The sequence below is a fragment of the Elaeis guineensis genome, chromosome 16 (assembly GCF_000442705.2).
Source record: "Elaeis guineensis isolate ETL-2024a chromosome 16, EG11, whole genome shotgun sequence".
Taxonomy (NCBI): Eukaryota; Viridiplantae; Streptophyta; class Magnoliopsida; order Arecales; family Arecaceae; genus Elaeis; species Elaeis guineensis.
This window is the reverse complement of record NC_026008.2, coordinates 22538714-22563495: the sequence shown is the minus strand read 5'-3', so window position 1 is coordinate 22563495 and position 24782 is coordinate 22538714. Positions and strand designations below refer to the sequence as shown.

Here is a 24782-nt window from a genome sequence, read left to right as displayed (position 1 = left end):
TGAATCCATCATAGAGAGAAGAAAGAGAAGGAGAATAGGAACCATCATGTTTCTTATATCTTTTTTCTCCAATGAATAGTGAAGATGACAACAACAACAGTATTGGCAATGTAGAGGAAGAGGAGGGAAGAGAGTTGTGGGCTTTTCTTCCTTTTTCTCTTAAGTGAACAGCCATGATGATAATAATGGCATCAAGCATCGTGGATGGAATTAGGGTTTATAGACTTTACTTTCTCAGTGAACAATGACAAAAATAAATATTAATAAGCTTAATAATGTAAGAGTAAAAGGTTCATAGAGTTGGCAATGGTGGCAGACATGAAAGGGAAGAATATTGAAGAACTGAAGATAGTAGTGAGATTGTCTATAATAATAGATAATAAGAGAGGCGGAAGATCATGGAGCCGCTAGTAGCCATAAATATTGTTAGCAGCAATAGACAATAAGAAAGATAATCATGAAATTAATGATGGTGGTGAAGATTGTCCACAATCATGAATAGAACGACAGAAGAGGGTTGTAACGATGTTCTCTTTAAAAGAAAGAAATTATTTAAGGATGCCGCCCAAGAAAAGCCAATTATGCAAGACCACGACAAAAAATCCTCATGATTGTATAAAATATAAAAATATGCATTAAACAAAATCCTTGAACCCAAAACCTCCAAAGAGGGACGTGCACCAACCATGCCAATAGCTATTGACAAGATCTCTGTAAAGCAATTTTAAAAATAATAATCCTCATCAAGTTGCAAGAATTCAAATGCATCATGCAAAATGTTTATGAGCAAAACCAAGATCCCTGTAGCATTTCATGCTGGTCGTAAGACCAAACCTTGTATGTATTAAAAATGTTTGCCATGGTTGACATCTAGTAATTTACTTTGATTTGGTGCATGCACAAATCACACAAGTCAACTTACATGCAATTAGTGTCCTTTGCAAACTTTAACTGCACCTTCAAATTATAGTCGTGGAGAAGTATTGCAAAGCATCTAGACAATTAAAAATAACATACATCCACCAACAGTAGAATCGTTGCACGAACAATGCTGTGGAATCGAGCTCTGTAGACAAACCACATGATGGCAAAGTATGGTAGCATAAAGATTTTTATACCAATCAACCTTGAGAAATTGATTTCCACCATTAACCCACACATACACATAGGAGGAAGGCAGGGAGGGAGGGAGAGAGAGAGAGAGAGAGTCAATTCCATTAATCCCCTGAAGATGGGGAGTTTCAACTACATGATCAACCACCATTATATGTTGCAACTTGACATCATTTCCATTGAATTTCCTGAGAAATGAATTCTAAAGTGCATTACAATGTTACCGTACAATAAGAACTGTACATTATACAGGGACGAGCTGAGAAAATGCCCCATTAGTTGGCAGCTCTGTGGGTGATACACTAAACTTCAGGAGGGTCCCCTCTTTTGAACACTATAACTCAAAAAAGTACCGAGCCCCTTTGGCTCTGGACTCCCTCGTAGGACGACATTCTAAACTCATATTCATTATTTAAGAAACAAGAGGTGCCAAAAGTTGAACATAAACAACCATCGACAATCAAGAGCAAATTTATCTAGTTTTCTGTAATTCTATCTTTCATCAGAGGCAGTCAAACAGCCGCAGTCTTTTGCGGAAGTTTCAAGTCGTTTTTCTCTTTCTCATCAGCCTTCAGAGAGGTCCTACCAAGCAGGTCCTGTGATAGCTTAAGGTCCAATATCAAGTCTGGTAATTGGCTAATCAATGTCAACATCGTGAAAATTTTGCTATCCTGCATGATGCCTTCATTAGTTAATACTTGTCCTCGATCAGATCATTCCGCTCATTTTGTAAGCAAAATTCAGAATACACTGCACTAAAATGCAGACCTTACAATCACATCTCTCATATAAATGTATTTGGTAGGAGTAATCATTATCTTCTCACATCATAGCCGATTACAGCTGGTGCATTGAGCAACTCATGTTCCTTCTCATTTGATGATTGTCACCCAACTCAGTCCACACCACCTATATATAAAGAAACAGCTTTCTATACAATGCCAACTAACCAAGGCATCATCTCATGGGCTTTGAAGCTATTAATATCCTTATCATTTGTGAGCAGCCACATAATAACACACATCGACACCATATGAACAATCTGGGTAATCAGCCCAATCATGCTGAGAGCCACACCATGAGATGAATATGTCTAGATGCAATTTATAAGTCACTGCCTGGTTCAACTTCATCACATCATATTCTGTGCTGTTACAGACTTTGATCCAATTCTCAGGTTTCTTAGAAACAAGAGTCCCTGCAGATTCATGTTATCTATAATATCCCCAGCTTCAGATTCCTTGCCAGCAAACTCATACAGATGAACAGCAGCACTTAAGAAAAACCCATCAGGTTTTACAAACCCATTGACTGTTTCAAAGAATGCTATACCTTTGTCAATAAGCCCATGGTCCATATATGCCCTCATCATAGCTCGACAGCATGCTAAATCAGGACTCAAGCCCATTTGTTTCAATTGCCCATACACTCTTTCTGCCTCTGGAATGTTCCCTTCTTTTATGAAGGCAAAGATTAGGTGGTTGAAATGAGCACATGAAGGACTAATTCCCTCCTTTAACATCCTCTGAATAATATTCTCTGCTTTGCAATAGTTATGGTTCTCAGTGTATGCTCTAATCAGTGCAAGGTATGTGAGGGAATCAGGGAAATGGCCATCTTCTTGCATGTCTTCAAAAAGATTTTCTGCTTGATGATGAAGTCCAGAAGTGGCATAAACATTGATCATGATATTGTAACTAATCTGCTAGGTCATATATCACACCAGTGTAAGACAATTTTTCGCAATAAAGTAATGCCAGGTAACAGATTTTGGCAGTGATTGACTTTAAATAATAGAAGTAAACCAAGTGTGCATGTAGAGAGTGTAAGAGAGAGGAAGAGAGGCAAGCAAGGATTTAAATCTTAGTACCAGAACCATCTTGGTTTGCTTTTCGGATGGTACAGTCCAGATGGACTGAAACAATCCTAATAATAAGAAAAAAAAAGAAAAAAATAATGTATCTTAGCCTATCTTGGTCCATCCAAATGTCTTGGAGCATCCTGAGTGTCAAGACAATCAGGAATCAGCATAGTCAGGACATCCCTGTTCGAGAGAGAACCGATGTCCCACACCTATCTTTGGTCCTGTTTTCTTGTCACAATTGTAAGGTACCAATGTAACCGCCTTGCTCCAGCAGGACATTAAACCTTACAGGTGATTGTTTATAGCATTTATAAGAAAGCAATGCACACAAGATAACAGATGACTAGTATTGACAAAATGCAGCAAGATCATGCAAATGCATTAATGTTGCTACTATATGATTAGCCAAAATTACAATATTTATTTTGGATCTGCCATCTTTTGTAATGTATAGATAAAATATATACTACACGTATCCATGACAAAATTTGTTCTAAAGATGTTGATGTAACAATGCTGCTCACCCTACCAACAATGCAGATGTGTCAATGAAACTTTTCACGTGAGATGTCAGCTCCAGCTAGTGTTATTCTAGAAGGATTTTTTGTTGAATCAATGTTTGAAAAACTAGTCAGTTCGGAATGTATCGCTCAATACATACTCTTCTGACCCTAAAATGGTACAAGGAGTCTCCATTTAAGCAGATCATAATTATTAAACCTAGATAGGACTGGCCAATTCGACCAGAAACTGCTGAATTGGACCCCTACACAGTGCACTTTTATAATTAGACCAGATATGCATTTGACCCAGGTGAAAAATGGTTAAATCAGACAGGTTCGAAAAAACTGGGGAACTAGGCAAGTAGAAAACCAAGCGAGTGGAAAACTGAGTCTAATCTTGGTTCAAAAATATCACATCAAAATTCTATTGCATTGAAGATTTGAACCACTAAACCCGTGTATAGACAAAATCCTCTCAATCGGAGACACAAGTTGTAGTTAACCATTGTCCTTATATAATATATATTACCGTGTAGTTAATTCAAGCAAGTTATAATATTTTCAATAATTTTCATCAAAGAAATTATCAATTATTTTTTCCTCAGGTATATGAAAAATAAATATATTTCATTTTATTCTTTTGGAAATTTTCAAAACTTGACTATTTAAAATAACTTTAAAATATAAATCCTCCAAATTTTCCCATATTATATAATCTTTTTGGCAATTCTTTTTAAAAAAGTTGATGATTCATGATTATTTTGTATTTATTCTGCAATTATAGAGTAGTGTAGAATGTAGATTGTGTTTTAAATAGCAGCATCTAAAGTCAAAAATTTTATCAATTATCATGTAGATTTTTCTTAGATTTTATCTTACTTTTCTATCAGGTGTTGGCAACAATAAGGTTGCTCTATTATGGCCTCTTTGTCACTTATTCAAAATATAGAAACAACCACTCTGCACATGAGGGTAAGGCTGCATACATCTAACTCTCCTAGAACCCTGCAATGGCGTGAGCCTCACGCACCAAGACATCCTTTTATATCTTTTTTTCTATAATTTTTAATATATTTTAGTATAAACACAATTTGACCAATTGACCTGGTAATAGGAACAGTGAATCGGCGACCCAACCCTTGGCTAGGTCAATCTAGAGTCCAAGTTTAATAACTATGGAGCAAATAGTACCAAATCACACTTGAATCACTCAAACCAATATGAATCAAGTGGCGGGGGAGATCAAAGTCAACTTACCCCATACCAAGAACAAAAGGATGCCCGAACCAAGTAGTTTTGCTTGATACTCCTTAAGTATGGCTTTTAGTGAAGCTTGTTCTCCACAAATACCTACAGAAGGAGATCCTAAGAAGCATCCTATGCTGATCTTTATAAGATTCAACTTTGAATTTTTGAATTTCAAGGCTAAAAGAACCATTTTTTGTTTAAGTTTTAGTCAAAGGAAAGTAAAGAAACAAGAAATCAAGTTATAAAGCAAATAAATTTAGGAAATAAGCTTAAGAAATTTAATTCAAAATTAGGTAGAAAGAAGACTTGCCATATGTCGAACTCAATACAATAAAGAGGTCATCCTAATTCAAGGATTCTCACTGATTATTTGCTGATGAAGAAAAGGAGAAATTGAAACTTTTATTATTATTTCACATAATTTTATTTTATCTTTACTATTCCTATTTGCTTATATGTTATAAATGTGCACACTATAAATCTTTATCACATATACCATAAGTTATTTATCTACTTTTAATTCCAAATTATATGATTTTATGTGATAGATACATATCATTGACTTTAGCACACATAGAACATGCCTAGGGCACTTAAATTGATCTTTCCACATTATTTCTTGCAAAAGCAATGATTAAGACAACAATACATGCTGTAAATGCCAGAACGAAATTTTGAATGTTAAAAAAATGTTGTACCAAAGATGTTTGAGGCATATCTACATGTACACATCAGTGCCCTTTATCAGCACAATACTTTATGTGGTGCATGGCATACCGCCCTAGTCAATGCAAAGTTTGACCCTCCACATCTCAAACCTCGTGTTCAACAAAATAGAACAAACAATCACACATAATGTGCCTCAGTGGTTTGTGTACTACAAATTACATCCAGCTCATTGCAAACGCTTGACCAGAACCATTAAGAAGCATGGAAAATGTCAATAAGGAAAATGTCCTAGGAGGCAGCAATTTTCTTTACAAATCTACAAAAACACCCATTGCTTGTGTCTCAAAGCATCTCCCCAATTAGTCCAAAATTACATGTCAGGACCCCGGTAACCTCTAAAGAATGTGAAAACGATGTTAAGAGAAATAAAACCACAGAGAGGGAAGAACATTATCAAGGGGAAAAAATGAAAAAATAACTAATGTTGGATTGTCACAGAGAACCTCTTTACTTACTAGTATTTTTCATGATCTTCATTAACACCACTAATTTGTCATGATCATAACCCTAACAATGCTCTCATAAAAATTTTAACTAGAATGAAGCAAGGAATATATATCAAGAAAAGAAATTTATATAATTAGCATTTTATAAAAGTAGCACTTCAAGTTAAAATAAAAAAAAATATGTAGTTCCATCATATCAAGAATGCTACACGGCATCCAAGTTTCGCCTCAAAGCCCAAACCTATCTCTGCATGTGGGTATGCATGGGATAACAAATTTGTCAATCCCATTTCTCACTATATACCATAGGTGGTTTAAAAATTTAATCTCTAATAACCCCTGTTAGCTGGACACTTGCATCCAACTCCAATAATCTGTATCAGAAGTGAATTCAAGTCAGATATGTATCAGATACTTGGATACCTATAAAGTTCTTTGATAGCCACTTTTAAAGATCGAATGAGCGTTAAAATCTTCCAACAATAAGTTTAGTGCCCTATTTCTATAATAGGAGCAAATATTTATTCTTTTTGGAGATCGATCAAGGATGTAGTATTGAAATAACTTCACAAAATATTATTGTTCTCATTATCATTAGGTTTATTGGAATGTTCAAATAAGAAACATGTATATTTAAAGATCTTAATAGATATATCGTTTTAATATTTTCTTTCAATATTTAAACAAAACAATATTTAAAGGTAATACGTAATAGTATATAATTTATTTAAACTTATAATTTATCCTATATATCCCTGTATCTCCCTTTTTTGCTCTTGTCAAGTCAAATACTTCAACACGCATCTAAATCCATCATATCCTTGTCCATGCAACATTGTTAATAACCAGCAAAGCTATCAACTTTGAAGCAGCATTCTAGCAAGGAAGAAGATACTTTTGTTCATATACTCTTTATTTCTGAAATGTAAGTGCATACCTTTCCAGGTCTTATTCCACCCCCCTTCATTTTACTAAATAGTTGATAAGCTTCTTGACTCCTACCTGCATAGCCACAAACCAATTTTAGGCAAAATAAACAAGCATAGACGATTATCTTATGATCCCAACTATTTCATGTTGGAGTTAAGATGCAACCGCTTAACAAGAGTAAAAAATTTCTAAGTTAATATATAGCATGTAAAGCAGTTAAACCAAACTTGATATTACACATAACAATGAAAGTCAGCCTAGCTAACAATAAATTCAGCTGCTATAGTTGGAGGGTGGAGGAAAGAGAAACCCACCAGCCTTTCCATAAAAGCTAATCATATTGGTATATGCTTTCTCATCTATTATGAGACCCGAGTCTTGTGCAGTGTTGAATATCTCAATAGCCTTCTCCAACTTTCCTCCTTGACCATATACACTGCATTTTTTAGAATGGAAAGGAAGGCATCAAATAGATGGAAGCAACTACCACCCAAGAAGAAAGATGCATACAGCTGAGAGAAGAAGAGACAGTTCTGCCACAAATATCATCCTTCCAATGTATTAAACAGAGGCGCATAAATGTGCCACCTGATCATAGTGTTGTATGTCTGAAGAGATGGGGGAACACCAGATGAAATCATGCGGTCATATATGCTAACAGCAGAGTGCAGTTTACCTGCATGATTTTCATTAGTGGTTTAATATTAGCCATCAAAATCAAAAATCCCAGCTTTATTGGATAATGAAAAAACTTGGATGGCTAGAGCCTTGACCTGCATCAAGCATTGCTTTTATATAAGTATTGTATGCAACAGTATCAAGCTCCACGCCATCATGAAAACTGTCATTGATAATGTTTTCTGCCTGCTGATATTTGCCTAAAGAGTACCAAATCAACAAATGAAGATCAGATATAATGCTTTAGTATGAGATGTAAATAGTGAAATCATAAGTCCCCAGACAATTCTGCAGAATTAGAAAAAATGATGACGAAAACTATAAATTGTCATTTGTTATGAAGCCTTCACATTTTTTACTTTTGACAAGACCCTGAATGAAAGACTAAACCACCACCTCACCGATGAGGCCCACTTCAGCAATTGTAAACATCTTATGCCCATACTCCTAATCTTCATGGCAAGTAAGCCTTCTTAATAACCAAAATTGGCAATTTCCTCCTCTATGTCATTTATATCATATATACGATATGAAAAATAGCGAGTTGGGGTCCTTGAGTCTGTCGAATTGGACCTTGCATGGAAAACTATTTAGTTCATGTGATAGCCTGGTCCATTAGACCAGCCCATCACTAAGATGGCCCAAACCTCACCCAAACAGCGGCCAAAAAAAAAAAAAAAGAACTGAGATGAAGAGTCCCAATAGGAGTCTTCTTTTCCACCATGTCCGGCTAAGAATCGGACTCCTAAGGGCTGCCAAAGACCCTTGGGAGTCCTCCATAAATCCCCCCCTCCCCCTCCTAAGCAATCCACGACGAACCCGGTCTTTCTCCATCTTCTTTCTCCTTGTTTTCTCTCATTGAAGTCGCACACTACCCTCACCGTGTCTGCCAAAAATCATCGCCTGAGATGTCACCAGAGCCCGAGGTATGCCCCAGCCTCTCTTCCTCTCTTTCTTCCCCTTCTTCCCATGCCCTTGCACATGGCCACCAACCGTTGAGTTCATCGAAAAACCCACAAAGACCGATGCCCTGTTTTTCCCCTATTTTGGCCGAGCCTTCTTCCCCTTTTTCGGGCCACCACTGCTGTCACCTTCGGTGCCGCACCTCCCACCTATTTGCTGTCTTCCCCAGAGATCTTGGCGTGGATCCTCTGTTTTCTATATTTTTTAACTTGATTTCCTACCGTTCGGCCCTCGCCGCTAACCGTCCCTTGCTCCACCACCGCCGGCAACCTATGTCACCCTCCGCTGCCAAACTTCCGATCATGAGCCATCAGCCCCTTTGCTCCCCTATTCGGCCAAGAAAGAAGAAAAAGAAAGGAAAAAGAAAGAAAGAAAGAAAAGAAGAAGAAGAGAGAGAAAAGCTCTCTCTGGTGTCTCTCTAGGATTTTCTCTCTCTCACGTGTCTTTTCCCTTCTCTCCAGTATTTCTCTCTTTCCCTCGGTAATATGGCCATGTTATGTCCCGGATTTGGGGCGTGACAGTTCACATCAAAAACTTCACTATAAACTAATAATATGAAAAGCAAATCTATAAAATAATGATGTAAAGTACATCTCTCTTTTAATCACTCAATCTTTGAATTCTACTAATCAACATGACCACCCCCCATGTATCCCATGCCAATCTTGGGGATTCATGATAATCCCACTTCTTTCGGACTCTATTAGAGATTCACAAGCATACCACAAAAACTTAGTTTTCTAGAATTCCACATATCTGAATTTTTCCATAAACATCCACTCCCTATTTGCTATTTCAGGTAGGGAAATGCCATCCCACTGCAATTTTTCATCCAAGCCCAAGGGCTTGAGCCCATGCATCTTGCACATCCCAAAAGTGTTTGCATATTAAACTATATTAAAAATTAAATTTATTAACTTTTCTATTTATCTCCTTTGTATTTAACATGCATCAGATGTGCAAGCATGCTACAAAATAATATAAAAAAAACTTTTGTATTTTAATAATCTCATCAGCTCAACTGGTCACTGGAAAAAGGAGATGAGTAAATTGAAAACCAATATAGATTTTATAAACATCAATTGAACTCATAACAATGACCCATTCTCTTCCAAGAAGCAAGCTTTCTTCCAAACACTTCCAACAGCAAAAGCAAGCCACAGAGCATGGCCTCCCAATACATAAAACAACTAATTTCATAGATTAACCAATTACTCAATATTACGCCCACTTCATTCACCTAATGTCACCACCATCCATGCTAATCCACAAGATCAAAAGCCTAAACAAATTTTGTTTTCTAAATAAAAACTATTGTGACCCAATTCTTCTTGAAAAAAACAAAACCCGATCGTCTCCATCCACATTGGAAAACATGAATCATCTACAAATCATATGACAAATATAGAGGTGTCATTCTTAACTAAATTTCTTTAATCACCCACCTTGTTCTGCCATACCTAAAGGAAAGGATCCCTGACAGACCTAAAGCTTTCCCACCCTCCCCCCACACCAACCCACCCCCAGGGGGGCTTCGTTTCCCCTCAATGGGATTTCCAGTTGGGTCTACAGTCACTGCAAAAAAAATAAATAATATTGACACACTAATTGGCAGCTAAAACCAATATCTTGCTCACATTCTTTTTAAGGAATTGGAAACAAAAAGGCTTCCACTCTTCTGATTAATTAATAAGAGCAAAAAGAAAAAAAAAAAAAACAGCTAGTGTAGTTCTTAAATTGGATTTATACCGTGCTTCATTAAAGCATATACGAGTATACTGATGGTGACCGCATCCGGAGTATAGCCTTGATCAACCATTTTTTTGTAGAGCTGGTTTGCCTCATCGATTTTACCACATTTGCAAAAGGTATCTACCATCGAGTTATAAATAGCTCCTCTAGTGCTTGAAGATTGAGCCATTGAATCAAATATTTCTTGGGCTTGTTTTAGTTGCTGGCACTGACCATATAAAGTAATCATAGAAGCAGCTGCTGAGTCCAGAGGTCTGAAACCAAGCTCCATTAACTGTCTATACATGGATTCCGCTTCAGTTATACTTCCTATAGCAGAATACTAATGGATATTAGTCCCACAAAATTAGACAAATCTGACTTTCATGATTAACATAGATCAAAATGAAGATTGTTGTCCAAAATCCACTAAAAACGGGCGTAGAGAATTATTGGAATGAGCCTTCATAAGCCACTTACCTTCCCTAACAAATTTGCAGATCAGCTGGCTTGCAGCAGACAAGCCACCAGTAGTCTCCAACATGGTCTTCAAAATTTCTTTGGATTTACAGGTATCACCATTTTCTATGTACAGGCAAAGCATCACACTGAGTGCTGTAGTGTCTGGTTGCTCTAAGGTCTTTAACAAGTCTTCTGCTTTCTGAAGCCATCCAGCTTCCCCATACATGGCCATCAATGACGTTTTTGTGGTGTTATCCATGCATGATCCAACATCTTCCATCTCCTTTATTAATTGTTCAGCCTCATTTATCATCCCCTCTCTGCAATATACTTCCATAACAGTCTCATAAAGGTTCTCATCAAAGTGGACTTCATGTTTTGTCATCTGTGAGATTAATGCTTTGGCCTTCTCCAGAAGACCTAATTTAACATAGAGCGTAAGTAAGTCATTGCAGCAGATTGAATCAGGAAAGCCATTCCTTGATAGATTTTGAAACACATATTCTGCAGAAGCCACGTCTTCCTTGGAGACATAACACCGAAGTAAAAAACTATATGCAAAATCTGACAGCTCCACATCTTTAGACCTCATGAGCTCAATAACTTCTAAAGCTTTCTCATGGCTTCCAACATTCAGATGAACCTGCGCCATTGCTACATATGTTTTCTCATCACTAAGGAGACCTAATTTTTCAATGTCTTCAAAAGTTTTTTGCGAATCCTCATACAGGCCAAGTTTGCCATATATCCTAATAAGTATACCATAGATAACTTCATCAGGCATAATTTTATTCCTTTCCATCTCTGAAAAGAGTGAGAGCGCTTTAGAGTAATCAGCATTTTTATAATGCAAAGACAGAAGCGAAGCATAAGTATAGTTACTTGGAATAATACCCAGAGGCTTCATCTCTTCATAAAGTCTTAGTGCCTCATCTCCTTTGCCATGTTTTGCAGTTAAGCTGATCAAAAGGCCATATGTTGCCTCCTCAGGGATGAGTCCAGATTTTTTCATTTTTCGATACACATCCAAAGCTTCCTCCATAAGGCCTTCTTTGGCATATGAACTTATAACAACTGTATAAGTGAAACGATTGGGCTCTACTCCAGCATTCAACATCTGCTTCCACAACTGGATAACCTTTACATGCAGCTTCTGCTTTTGCAAAGATGAAATCATGAAATTAAAAACTGCAACAGAGGGTAAGATATCTCGCCTACGCACAGCAGAATAAAATAATAACATGTCCTTATGCCGTCCCCACCTAGCATACGTGCAAAGCATAGTGCCACAAGCAACTTCATCAGGTTCACAGCCTGCTTCAAGCATCTCCAGAAATATCTGTTCTGCAAGTCTGATCTTTCCAACTTGGCCATATGTTTTAAGAACAATCGTGTAGACAATTACACTGGGTCTGTAGCATAGCTGCACATCAACAATAAGAACAATGGCCAATGGTGAGTAATGGTAAGTCGAGTTCAACAACATGAATGTATACTCAAGTATTAAGAGGCAGAGTAGTACAGCCATATAACTGATATACACCAAGTATATTCAGCATTTCCCAAACCATAACAAGGGGCATCAACTTATAGAATTTTTTCCAACAGAAACTATCAATATATTAGTGATGTAACAATGCTTTAAAAATAACGATGCTCTATCCTTTCATATCACAACTAATCAAAATATTGTACCAGAAGCATCATCTTGTTAAACAATATAAAACCCAGTGATTGACACAAGAACCTCAGAACCAAGCAATCTAGTTCTTTCAAAATTCAGCCATTTCTGCACTATGACTGAAGAACTTAAAGATTTACTGATCCATTCAATTTTTCCAACAGAACATGGAGATCAAACAGTAATGCTGCCCTACTTAAGCTAACAATTCTGCTACTATAACCCATCCAAAATCACAACTTGACAACCAATCTTGCTCTATTAACAATAAAGCTTCATCAATTTAAAACAAATCAAACTCAGCAAGAGTAAAACATAAAAAAGTGTACATTGATTCAAAAAAAAACATCCCCAGTCACATAACTGCCTAAACTTCACTTAAAATGCAAAATTCTTGCTTCTATCATGGCCCACACCCATTTTACATAGAAACATCTTGTCCAACATTCAAAACCATTCTCGTTATTTCATCAATTTTGTTCTTCCTTCCTCTGTTGAAAATATACATATAGAAATAGACTCTCTAGGGCCTATAATGATACCAAATCTGTCTCAAGGATGAAAGTGGATTTAGGAAACACACAAAAAACCGATTTAAAGAAGAACTTGTAGACTCTTTGGTGCCCATCAGTGCTTCACTTCCAAGATACAAGTGATCTCCTGTTTTTCTTCAACATGAGCAGGATGAAGAAGAATTAATGCAAAACAACCTAACAGATATGTCAAGCATGATAAATAACATTACAAGAAAAAACTAGATGAAGAAAGGAAAATGGTGATAGGTGTACAAATCCAAAAAGGATAAGGTGATGAGCTATCAACTAAGATTTTTGTCAACTTTCCTGAGTTACAGGCATACTTCAGTGATTCAAAATTGTATTATACATTTTTATTACTTTTTAGTAAATATTTATCTTCTTTAGTCTCTTGGCTGTCAAAAATGCTCAAGGTACAGTTAGTATAATTTACACACTGGTGCAATTTCCTCAAGTTAGGAGAATCTCAAAACACATTAATGAGTGGTCACCTAGGTTTCCTATCTAGGAATGCCTCCTAACTAAGAACTGGACAAATAACCCAAGCATAAAATTCCTTTTCCTAGAGTTATCCTTCAGAAATTCCTTTTCCTTGAGTTATCATTGAAAATTTTCTTTCTACAAGCTCTTGAATCCTTTGATCTAGGTGTTTTATTGGCCACTAAGCTGTGAGGTCTACACACACACACACACTTAAAAGTGGACACAATCCGAACAAGGTCCATATATATATATATACATATATATATGTGTGTGTGTGTGTGTGTGTGTGTGTGTGTGCATAAACTTAAAAGCAGTTCATCATTCGGCAGTTCAACAGCCTTAAATTCTTTTCGTTGTTCTCCTCCCACCCCGCTGCTGGAAGCCCCCCTTCACCCCTTCCCTCATCAAAGCAGGGGCTCCATCTGCCCACTCTCCCTTGCCTCCCTCCTCCTCCAACCCCTCACTGGCATCATCTTCTTCGCACCTTACAAGCTCAAGCTCACAGGTTCGTCCCTCTCTCTCAGTCTCTCTCTCTCTTTCCTTCAATGTTTGTAAATCTTCATCAGCAGGAGGAGCATGGCTGATCTAAGCCGGCAATGTCTGGTCCTTTCTTGATTACTCCACTTCTCATTCTCATTTCCTGGCTTTCACTTTAGCAGATCAGGTGGTCATTGAAGATTTTGCGAGCACAAGCAGCATTGAACAGGTGCTTCTGACCCCAAAATAAGGTCTCCACTCTTTATTTGCATTAGTAATCTAGACTATTTTTATGTTCCTCATGAATTTTGTCTGACAAATCAGTTGCCTCTGAAATTTCAGACTATTGATCTTTAGAAGAAAATCCACAAAAAAGGAAAAGGTGAATGGCTATTCCTCCAATCTACCACAAAGAAGATGACTGATGAGATGTTCCATCTTCTTTTCCTGAAATTATCCCTAGTTAAGAGCTTACTCTTAAGTAGGATCCAAAAGAATTTTTTTATCTTCTCTAGCATATTTGATTTCCAAATTGAAGCAGCAAGCAGGTAAAAACCCCTCTCTAATGAAGGAGGTCATAGGTGGATTTGGAACAAAAGATGCCTTGTTTGCTCCATCTTCATCTGATCATGTCACTAGAAAGAGAGTTGACAAAAAAAAACATTCAGCAGATAAGAGATTTTAAATCCCATACCTCAACATAAGGAATCACGAACTTGAAAGCTGTACTCAAACTCAAGGTTTTAAATCCCATGGGATGAGGCTGTCCCAGTTTTTCCATAGAACGGGGCACACCACCATCCTACCCCATCCTGACACTCAGGATAGGGGATGTCCTAAAATGTGCTGATTGGGATGCAAAGACAATGATGGGACAATCCTATCCCAACACATGGGGCAATACCCCATCCTGCTGTCCAATGGGATGTCCCGTCAGGACTTGAATACTTGCTCCAACTTAGTAAACCATTATTAACTATAATATAGTCACTAACTTTGATGCCCTCATCTTCAACAATTTGAAGGGTAGGTGAAAACCAATATAGACATCTCCCTAAAACAGAGTGCTTTTGCCATTGCCTACCTCCTTGTAGACTGTTGAAAAAACATTTTCAGAGCAATGGATGCCTCTTCAAATAGGTGACACACGCTACCAAAAAGATCCGCTACTTCTCCCAGCATGTCTATTCCTATAGTGCTTTAAAGACTGATTAGGACTTTCCACGGGTGATTATCCAACGTGGAGTTGGATACTCCCAATGGATTCTTCATATAGATCCTATTTTTCTCAATGATTGACCATCTACCTTCTGTTGTCAGCTGATCAACCCTGGATTCATTTACGTAGGACTCATTCATCTCATAAAATCAATAAAAGATTACATATTTTAGTCCCCAAAAAATATGTTTTGCCCAGTTTTCCTCACAGACGAATGTGTATGCATGAATTTTTTACACAAATGCAAGTATGCATGAATGTGTATGTATGTATGTATGAATTTTTCACACAAATGCAACTATGCAAGTATGTATGAATGTGTATGTATTTTATATGAGTTAGTTGGATGGCAATTTAGCCCGACCCGACCCAACCCAAATGAGGCACGTTTTACCTAACCTGATTAGAACTCAGGATGGATATGGATTCTAGAAAAAAATACCCGAAGCAAGTTTGGGTCGGGTATGGATAATGATATGCCTCGCCCAAACCTCACTTGATATAACCTTAATCTATATCTCCCCTTCAAAATTATAATTTTTTATAATATTTACGTGCACCCAACCCGACCTGACCCCTCTTATCTATCCGATCCGCACCTCTACTTGATCTGACCTGACCCAACCCGAGATGGGTACAGGACGGATATAGATATGGGATTTTTAATTATGAGACGAGTATAGGTATTAACTGACCCATACCCAACCTATTGTCACCCCTCGAGTTAGTAAATCAGATTCAGTTATGAAACTACGAAAGTGCCATTTTGATCTTATTGTTAGTGAAGAAAATCTAACATCACTCTAAATAATTATCATATGGTAATAGTATGTTGACGATAATTGGCTAAAAAATTCACCCAATTGCCTTTTCGCTAGCACAAGTTATGGACACAATGCAACTTAGAAACTCCAAGGATTCTTATGTTATCCTCCACAAAAGATGCCCAACTTCAGCTTGTTCCACCAAGGCCATCCCAGTGTGGCACCTTGGATAGGCTTTTATTGTCTGCTGTGTTTAATCTGTTGTATTTGTATATTGCCTTATTTTCTTTTCTTTTGTTTCGAGCTATTCTTATTTCTCTTCCAACCACCAATTGCATCACGGAGGAAGTAACATATGTTTCTTTGAGCTCATTTTTATTAGTAAATATGTATAGTAATATATATTTAACCTCTTTTTTTCTTTTTAGATGTTAACGATGAGCGATACCAAACATTCATACAATTGAAATACCAAGTTCCATTAATCAAACCATAGCCACGGGTGTGGACAGTAGAAAACCTCCCATCAATGCTACTTCAAAAGGGAAAGCAACAGCAAGTGGTAAGACAAAGAGATCCTAAAACAAATCAGATGTTTGGACTTTGGTTCATTTTACTAAAGTTGAAAGTGAAGAATGTGATATAGTTAGAGCTATATGCAATTATTGTGATGTAGATTATGCTCATCCTAGTGCTCATGGTAGTAATACCTTAAGGGCTCATTTAGGAAGATGCAAGAAGTACTCATTTAACAATGTAGATACAAAACAAAAGACCTTAGCTTTTAAAAGAAACAGGACAAGAGGGAGATAGTGCTGTAGTCTTAAGATAGTGAAAATAGATCAAGAAGTGTGCAGAAAGGGGCTCGCTAGGATGGTAATCGTTGATGAGTTACCCTTTAAATTTGTTGAACGTGAAGATTTTCATGAATTTATTACTCTTTTACAACCAAAGCTCCATATTCCTTCATGTACGACTATGGCAAGAGATTGTGTTGAAATTTATCTTAAAAATCTCTAGCATAAGACATCTTGAAGAATGTCTTACGACAGATACATGGATTTCTTTGTAAAATCTCGATGATTTGTCTTACCAAACATTTCATAGATAATGATTGGAAATTGCACAAAAGAATTTTAAACTTTTGTCCAATTTCTAGTCATAAAGGTGAGGCCATTGGTAAGGTAGTTGAGAATTGCTTGCTTGAGTAGAAAGTGGAGAAAATTTTCATTATTACAGTTGAAAATGCGAGTTTTAATAATGTTGCAATTGGGTACGTAAAGAAAAAATCAACAATTGGAAAGGAAATATGTTAAATGATGATTTTCTTCATATGAGATGTGCACATATTCTGAGTCTTGCTGTTAGTGATGTAATGCAAGACAAAAGCTCTAATACCAAATTGATGTAGGACAAAGGCTCTAGTACCAATGCAGTACAGAAGAAGAAGAGAGAAAAAGATGAGAGAACAAAAGAATGAGGTGGAGGATAAAGCAGAGTGAGAAGGCAACTCAATATTCTGCATTCTCAAATCTCAGTAATGCAAATTGTGTTCTCAATTAACATAGCAACAGGTTTATATAAACAACCCAAAATCCTAATAAGAGTTTGCATAAAAATAAAATACTAATGTTCTAATAAAATTCTAATTCTAAAATCCACAAAACTATGGCCTAGAGTTCACATAAAAATGAAATTCCCCAATTCCCAAAAAAAAATTTCTTAATTTTTATATTTGTGCTTAATAGAAGTGCATCTAGACTTCTTTTTGGGCGGTCCTCCATGACGAGTGTTCAAAGTATTCAAATGATTCAATTATTGGAATCCGTGATGCCATGAGATATATGAAGGTTTCTCCTGCAAGGTTAAGTAAATTCAAAATATGTGCATAGTAAAAGAAAATCATAGGTTAAAGCATGTTGTGTTTAGATGTTTTGACAAGGTGGAATTCAACTTACATGATGTTAGAGGTGGTTGTGAAATTCCAAAAAGCTTTTGAAAGGTTGGAAGATCAAGATTCAGGATATTTGAATGGACTTGGAGGGAAAAATGGCGCACCTACCGACAAAATTGGGAAAATGATTGTGTATTGATGAAATTTTTACAAGCTTTTTATGATGCTATTCTACACTTCTCCAGTTATCTCTATGTCACTTCTAGTTCCTTTTTCTTGAAAATGTTGGAATTCAATGCCTCTTGTTAGAGTAGGCAAAAAAGTGATGATACATACTTAAGCTTTATGGCTTCGAGACAAAAGCCAATTTTGATAACTATAAGAGAGATGTTTAGAAAATGAATATGTTGTTATTTGTTGCGGCCGTGCTTGGTCCTTGATACAGATTGAAATATATGAAAGTTTTTTTAGCTAAATTTATGAATCGGATGTGACTTTTGCAATGACTAGAATAGTGAAAGAAACTTTGCTTTGTTGGTAGGAGAATTATAGGATCCTTCCTGCAGCTTCAAGTGTGCAATCCACTAATAAAGCTCAAAGTTCAAGTGAGATGGATATTGATCAATAGGAGCAAACTCCTCATTTGTTGACAAAGTCTCGACCGAAAAAATTATAGAAGAAGATGAGGACAACAAATCCAAGGTGGATCGGTGTTTAGAGCATGGATGTGAAAAAGATGATGCAAAGTTTGAAGTTTTGGGTTGATGGAAGGTGAATTGCTCTAAGTATCCAATTCTCTCTCAAGTAGCAAAAGATGTGTTCATCATTCCTATTTCTATTGCTGTGTCGGAGTCTGCATATAGTACTAGTGGTAGTGTACTTGACTCATTCCAAAGTTTTTTGACTCCTAAATTAGTGGAGGATCTTTTATGGGCACAAGGATGGCTACAAGCTTCGTCACTACCAACTAATGTTGAAAAAAGCATGAATGAGCTTGAATGACTTGAATCAAATAATACAAATGAATTTATTAAGCTATAGTTTTATTTGCCAGTAGCTTAATGTGTTTATTATTCATTTCATTAAAATGTAACTTAATTTATTGTTTATTTCAGAATTTTCAACTTTGATGACAGAATCCATGCTTTTAGGAGATTGATGATTTATTGTTTATTCTAGTAAGTTTCATTTCTTGGTTATTTGACTCTTAGTTTCATTTCTGCATGATGTATCAAAATTGTTTTGCACTACATATGCTTGTATGGTTAACCTGATTGAGTGAGACTTGATTCTCAAACATCTATATGGGAATGAAAACATCTAGAAAGCTTCAGCCTAGACAGATCACTCCCTCTAGGTGCCTAGGTGAACCTTATTAACATCCATGAAAAGTATGCAAAGTATTTATTATTAAAATTCAGGATACTTTAAGAATGTAATCAGAGTTCCTAGAATTCAAAGATCCCACTATTTTATCAATACAAGTTATTTATTTGTTTTTCTCGCTGAATGGTAACATATTACAAATTTTTGTTGTTAAAATACAGTACCACCATGTAGTGTGACATTATCTTTCCAATCCTCTGCAGATCATCATGTGTTCACCATTCAAGGAGCCGATCTAGGCAGAGATATTGAAATCTAGTCACCTGAAGCTAGATTTCAGCATTTTCAGATTTAGGATTTGGAATTCAGTCATCTTTTTGGTCTGTTTGATACTAACAGGAAAAGGTTGATATGTATAACTTTGGATGAGCAACATATGTATCACTGTGTGCTTCATCCGCTGACAATTATTGTTGTTCACTTGTTGCTCGTTTATCTTTGGATTCTCTTGTGTGTAATGTTCCTTAAACAATGTATGGATTTTGGTAGCTGGTTTTGTACTAATGGCATACTCAATTAAAGGTCTGTATCAACCAGTGCCCTGTTTGATATCTCATGATCTTTGTGGTAATCTAGAAATTCAAAGCTGAAGTCTTCAAGATTTTATGATATAATGTAATATAGGCCCTTCAATTTTTTTTGATATAGATAATATAATATGGACCTGGTTAAAAATGTGTAGCCTACACACTTACCTTATACGATCCATTATACTTACCTAATTTTTTTGATACTTACCCTATACATCCACTGTACTTCTATAGCTTTTCTACCACTATTTTTTTTTCAATGACTTTTGCATAATAGGTGAAATACCCAAACTTTTTATAATGTACACATCTTTGGGCACATGTACTTACCACCTAAGCCCAACATAGTGTTTGTCAAACTAGGGATTCTAATAGAAGAGCGGAATATAATCAAACCAACCTAACAACCTAATATTTCAACTAAGTGTTCCTCAAACCAAACATTCAAAACCTAGGTGTCAATAGTCAAACACGTTTCTATCAACATCACTATAGAATTGAGGATTCACAAGCAGAACCCAGTTCATAATTAATGAAAACAACACAGGTAACTGTAAAAACGCAAGAAATCTAGTGCTTCAACAAACAGACGGGAACCTATATGTGGAAAAACAGGTATAAAACTTGAAAAAGGAAGGATTTTTGCGGACCTGCAGCTTCATCCAGGCAAAGAAATCCCTGACCTGGCGCCACCCACGCTGCTCCTTGAGCACGATGCACATCTCCCGGAAGCTCAGCTTCACGACGAACGACGCCATCACCTCCCTCATATCGTAGGACCCCTCCGGCCACCCGGAGAGGCTCCGCACGGCTTTGATTGCCGCCACCACGTGCTTCCCGTATAAATGCCCGTCCCTGTCGTCCTCGATGTACCGGACCATCTGCTCCGGCGTTCGGCGGATCCAGCGCGGGGTCTGGGCGCCGCTCCCTTGGTTGCGGCGCAGACGGCTGAGGTACTGGGCCTTGGCGTTGATGATGCGGCGGGCGTCGTCGTCGGAGAGGGGCTTCCGGGGGTGGCGCCGGTAGGGCCTCGTCAGGGGCTTGCCGTTGCCGTCGCTGAGGGTCCAGGGGTCAGAGACGTAGCATGCGCGGACAGGGGCGGAGCGGCGTGGGGTTTTGAGGGGTTTTGGGGGGCGATTTGTGGATTTGGAGGGAGGGAGGAAGGGTTTTTTGGGGGAAGGGGACAAGGGGGAGAGGAAAGGGGTTTTGGTGGACTCCATAGTTTTTTTTCTTTTCTTTTTCTTTCCAGGGGTTTGGGGCGGCGGGGCGAGGGAGGGAGAAGAGTGGGAGGGAGCCGCCGAGACCGCTGGAGAGGATCAGAGACGATAAGCTTCGATATCGAGTGCCAAGCACGCGGGATGGGGATAGCTTGGATATCGACAGGCTAACGAAAACTTTTCCAAATTAGAAATCTCGTAGACTAAGGAGTGCAGCCTACCGGGTGACAGATCGGGTCTGGATTTTAGTAAGATCCAAATCCATACCAGGCCCAACATCAGGTCAATTCCGATAGACCTGGTTAAGAAAATATAATAAAATTACAGTTTCACCCTCTCATATTTAACCAATTTGCATTCTCTTCCTCCGGGTTAAAATTTTTAGTTGAATCCTTAAGCTAGGGTACTGATCCAACATCATCTGTGATTTGTCTACATAATAAAGTGGTGTCACAAGTCCGTCACATGATTAATTTTCTTTTTAGAACTAAAATATGCTGAGCATCAATTGTTCAGACTCAAGCCAGGAGGAAATTGAGAAGCCTCCAAATGATCTTCAAGTGCTTTGACATGAATGGTGATATCGTCATCACATTAAAGCTCTATGGCAAAGGTCTTGACAACAACTACAACGACAAGCTTCCTAGCACATCCAGTTCTAGATCACTTGCAATCAAGTTCTTTAGCATATCTAGTGAGACATTATTGCATATCGATTATGATTTTACAAAAAAAGTAGAATGATACTTTCCAAATGATGGTAACCAATCTATCCATTGATTTTCTATAAAAGATAGCTATGCAGCTCCGATCCTATTTAGAGGAGAGTAAGTATGGCCTGTTGGAGATGCTTTCCTGCCAAGTGGCATTATGTTAAAACTACTTGTAGAGTGATATACGACAGTGTTAGAGTTTGTGATAGAACAAGCTAAGAAGCTTGATCCTATTATCAAGAAAAAGGATTGCCTAACCACGACGCATTGTGATATATATTATGATAAATTTGGTTGATCATACAATTTAAGTAAATGAATTGGCCTATTGCACTTAGGAACAGTGTGACTAGATTCCCTAGAAGTCTAGCTAGTTAGTTTTGACCTATCAAAGAGGTGAAGTTAAATATTACTTAGAGTACTTGAACTTGTTTAAACCAAAGTAACTCAGTCCAGTGTGAGGAATTACATGGAGTTGGAGTCTATACTCCAATCAATGAAGCCAACCACTCCTTAATGGATGAAGAGTACAATTATGACCCTAAGGTACTAATAACCTTTGCCATAAGGGTTGGGGCCAGCCACATCAAAAGAAAACATCATGCTCTGCTTGGATGATATACATGTTGAAGCCATAAGTCGGGGGGATATTGCAATTTTAGCAATTCCTAGAAATTTGTAAAGTATGGAGCATGATCATTTGGATAGTTAAGGATCTACGTGTGGACTATGGATAAGATAGATCTAAATGCTACATAAAAAGATCTATAAAAGATCAAGAGGGTGTTAAATTTGGTCTGAAAGCGAATAGAATAAAATAATATTATATATCTCGTAAGAAGATATTCTACTATGTATGGTTAGATTTCAGTCAAAAGGTTGATACAAACAATAATACCCTATTCTAAAGATAATGGGCTCTATTTTATAGGCCTCTTACAATGAATTTTACTCTTTCCCACTCATCTTGAAGAATTTGAGATATTTTCTTAGAGGTGATGATCGTGTAGAAAAGGATCAAAAGCTAGGTAATGATCCTATAGAATAGGGCCAAAACCTAGGACTTGTATGTTTCTAATTGTTGTTGAGCTATGTCTAAAGCTAAGAATTTCTCCTTGTTGTTGCACTCCAGCTTCACTATGTCCTAGCAAGCTTCAATCAATTGTGATTCAAGAGACACAATCAGATTCTTTCAAGAGTGAAATCTATCTTACCAAAGTATACATATCCAATGCTAGCTTAATATTTACTTATAAGGAAATGAATTTGAACACTAGTTCATCTATATGGGACGTGAATATGTCTACTTTCTGATCAAGTTAGCTAATAGATGGTGAATGTCAAAGATGTTGGTCAACCTATCTTAAAGATCAACAGTATAATTTGCCAAAAAGTAAACTGAGCATTGTAGGCCCAGATCACATTCAAAAACTTGGCAATATTTTCTAAAGAGACTAGTTTATCAACTAGGATGGTGAGAATGTACTATAACTTGTTAACCATTCCCACTTTTGCAAAAACATCAGCCATGAAAGAATAGCTGATCTCAATGCTAGCTAATCAGTTTAATAATCTAACTCACTATCACAAATCAGCCTTTCAGCGAAAGATAAAATTTCTTGGTGAAAGTCAAAAGTTCCTTGATGAAGAGATTTATCGAAAAATTTTCAAAAAAAGTCCATTTCTTGGAATATCTGATATTGGTGAAAGTCTCTCTCAAAAATCCCTCGATAATTACTAAGGGATTGAAAAATTTTAGAGAGAAAATTTTTCTTGATGCAATTGAAGGTCATTTGTCAAGAACCAACCATTTTTCAAGAGATTCACTAATTAAAATATACTCAAAAATCTCTCAATAATTACCAAGAGATTCATCGAAGGAATATCTCTTGCTAAAAATTGATCAATTGAATGATTTGTGAAGAAGTTACCCATCACAGATCCCTCGATGATAACCCTTAGTAGTCCCTTAATGATAGTTTGAGGTTTGTTAAAAAGTCCCTTAATAATCTCTTGATAAAGTTTCCATCTAGCATTTTATTTTTTTTGCAAATTTCTTAATAAAGCTTTCACTTGAAAGACTATTTTGCAAATATAGTAGCAGATCTGTGTATATCCTAATTCTTAACATATCAGCCAGAATCTAATATTTTATAACACAAAACAACACAACAATATATTTGAGCAAACACATTTCAGTAAAACTTTTACAAACATAAGTTTAGCATCCATCAAGATTTCAATCCATAAGCAAATACAATACTTCAAAATATTAAACAATTCAACTCTAATTAGTATCCAGCATCAAATATAAGACTACACCTAATAAGTTTATAATCAAACATCAATCATATGGAAGATCAATTGGAGAGATGTTTGACTCAGTGCCTTCTTATAGAGGAAATGACAACTACTCAAATGATGTGAAATCAAAATTAGAAATAAGAGATCGCAGTATTTCTCTATGTTGAGGATTCATCAAAGCCGCTATAATATGCTCCTGCATAATCTCCATAGCCCTTGGACCGTAGAGTTGGCGATGAATGCACTCCCTGAAGGGTTGTCTGATTGAGAAGTAGAGCATGATGTAGAAGTCTTCACGATTATGCCAGATGAATACATATGCAATCCAAATCCATACATTTTATTCTTAGAAACACCTTCCATGGCTTCCACCCACACAGTAGCATCAAATAAAGGTTGTAAATCAATCCCTGAACCATATTTTTTTATAAGAGCAATCTTATATGCCTCCTGCAACCATATATTAAAAAGGTTCAGATCTTTTTAAAAAAATTGAATAAGCAAATATCTCTATTTCATGGATGATATGCATAAAAATAAAGAGCAATAATAGTTTATCTATTAATGTAACAATCCAATTCTATAAATCTGAATATTTAAAATCTATCAGATATTTCTTAAAAATTTGGTAGAGTTTATCCTAAAATTATGACTTTTCAAAATAGCAAACACATAACATATTAATAATGCGAACAAATCATTCAATTTAACACCCAACCATTCAATACTTATAGATATACTTATATATATATATATATATATATATATATATATATATATATATATATATATATATATATATATATATATATATATATATATATATATATATATAAACATATAAATATACTTCGATATAAAATTGAGAATCTATGCTAACTTTTTTGGATTTTGCATCTATGAACTCCTCT

At 36.6% G+C, this 24782-nt stretch overlaps 1 protein-coding gene across 3 annotated transcripts; it reads right to left on the bottom strand.

The window, feature by feature from the left end:
• Positions 1–1212: 1212 nt before the first annotated feature.
• LOC105060646 (pentatricopeptide repeat-containing protein At5g27270) lies at positions 1213–20998 on the bottom strand. 3 transcript variants are annotated; one of them, XR_012137563.1, is made up of 9 exons: positions 20288–20998; positions 10686–12090; positions 10224–10535; positions 7607–7711; positions 7422–7509; positions 7148–7269; positions 6841–6905; positions 4738–4830; positions 2677–2815 (listed from the first exon to the last, which is right to left on the bottom strand). XR_012137563.1 is itself a non-coding variant. In XM_019845837.3 (8 exons), the coding sequence occupies exons 1-8, from the start codon at positions 20855–20857 to the stop codon at positions 2246–2248; spliced, it is 3237 nt and encodes a 1078-aa protein (XP_019701396.2). In that variant the 5' UTR covers positions 20858–20993; the 3' UTR covers positions 1213–2245. The 3 variants fall into 3 exon arrangements, 2 of the variants coding, with proteins under 2 accessions (XP_019701396.2, XP_073106306.1); XM_019845837.3 differs by lacking the exon at positions 4738–4830 and having other exon boundaries at positions 1213–2815; positions 20288–20993; XM_073250205.1 differs by lacking the exons at positions 2677–2815; positions 4738–4830 and adding an exon at positions 2860–3261.
• Positions 20999–24782: the final 3784 nt, after the last annotated feature.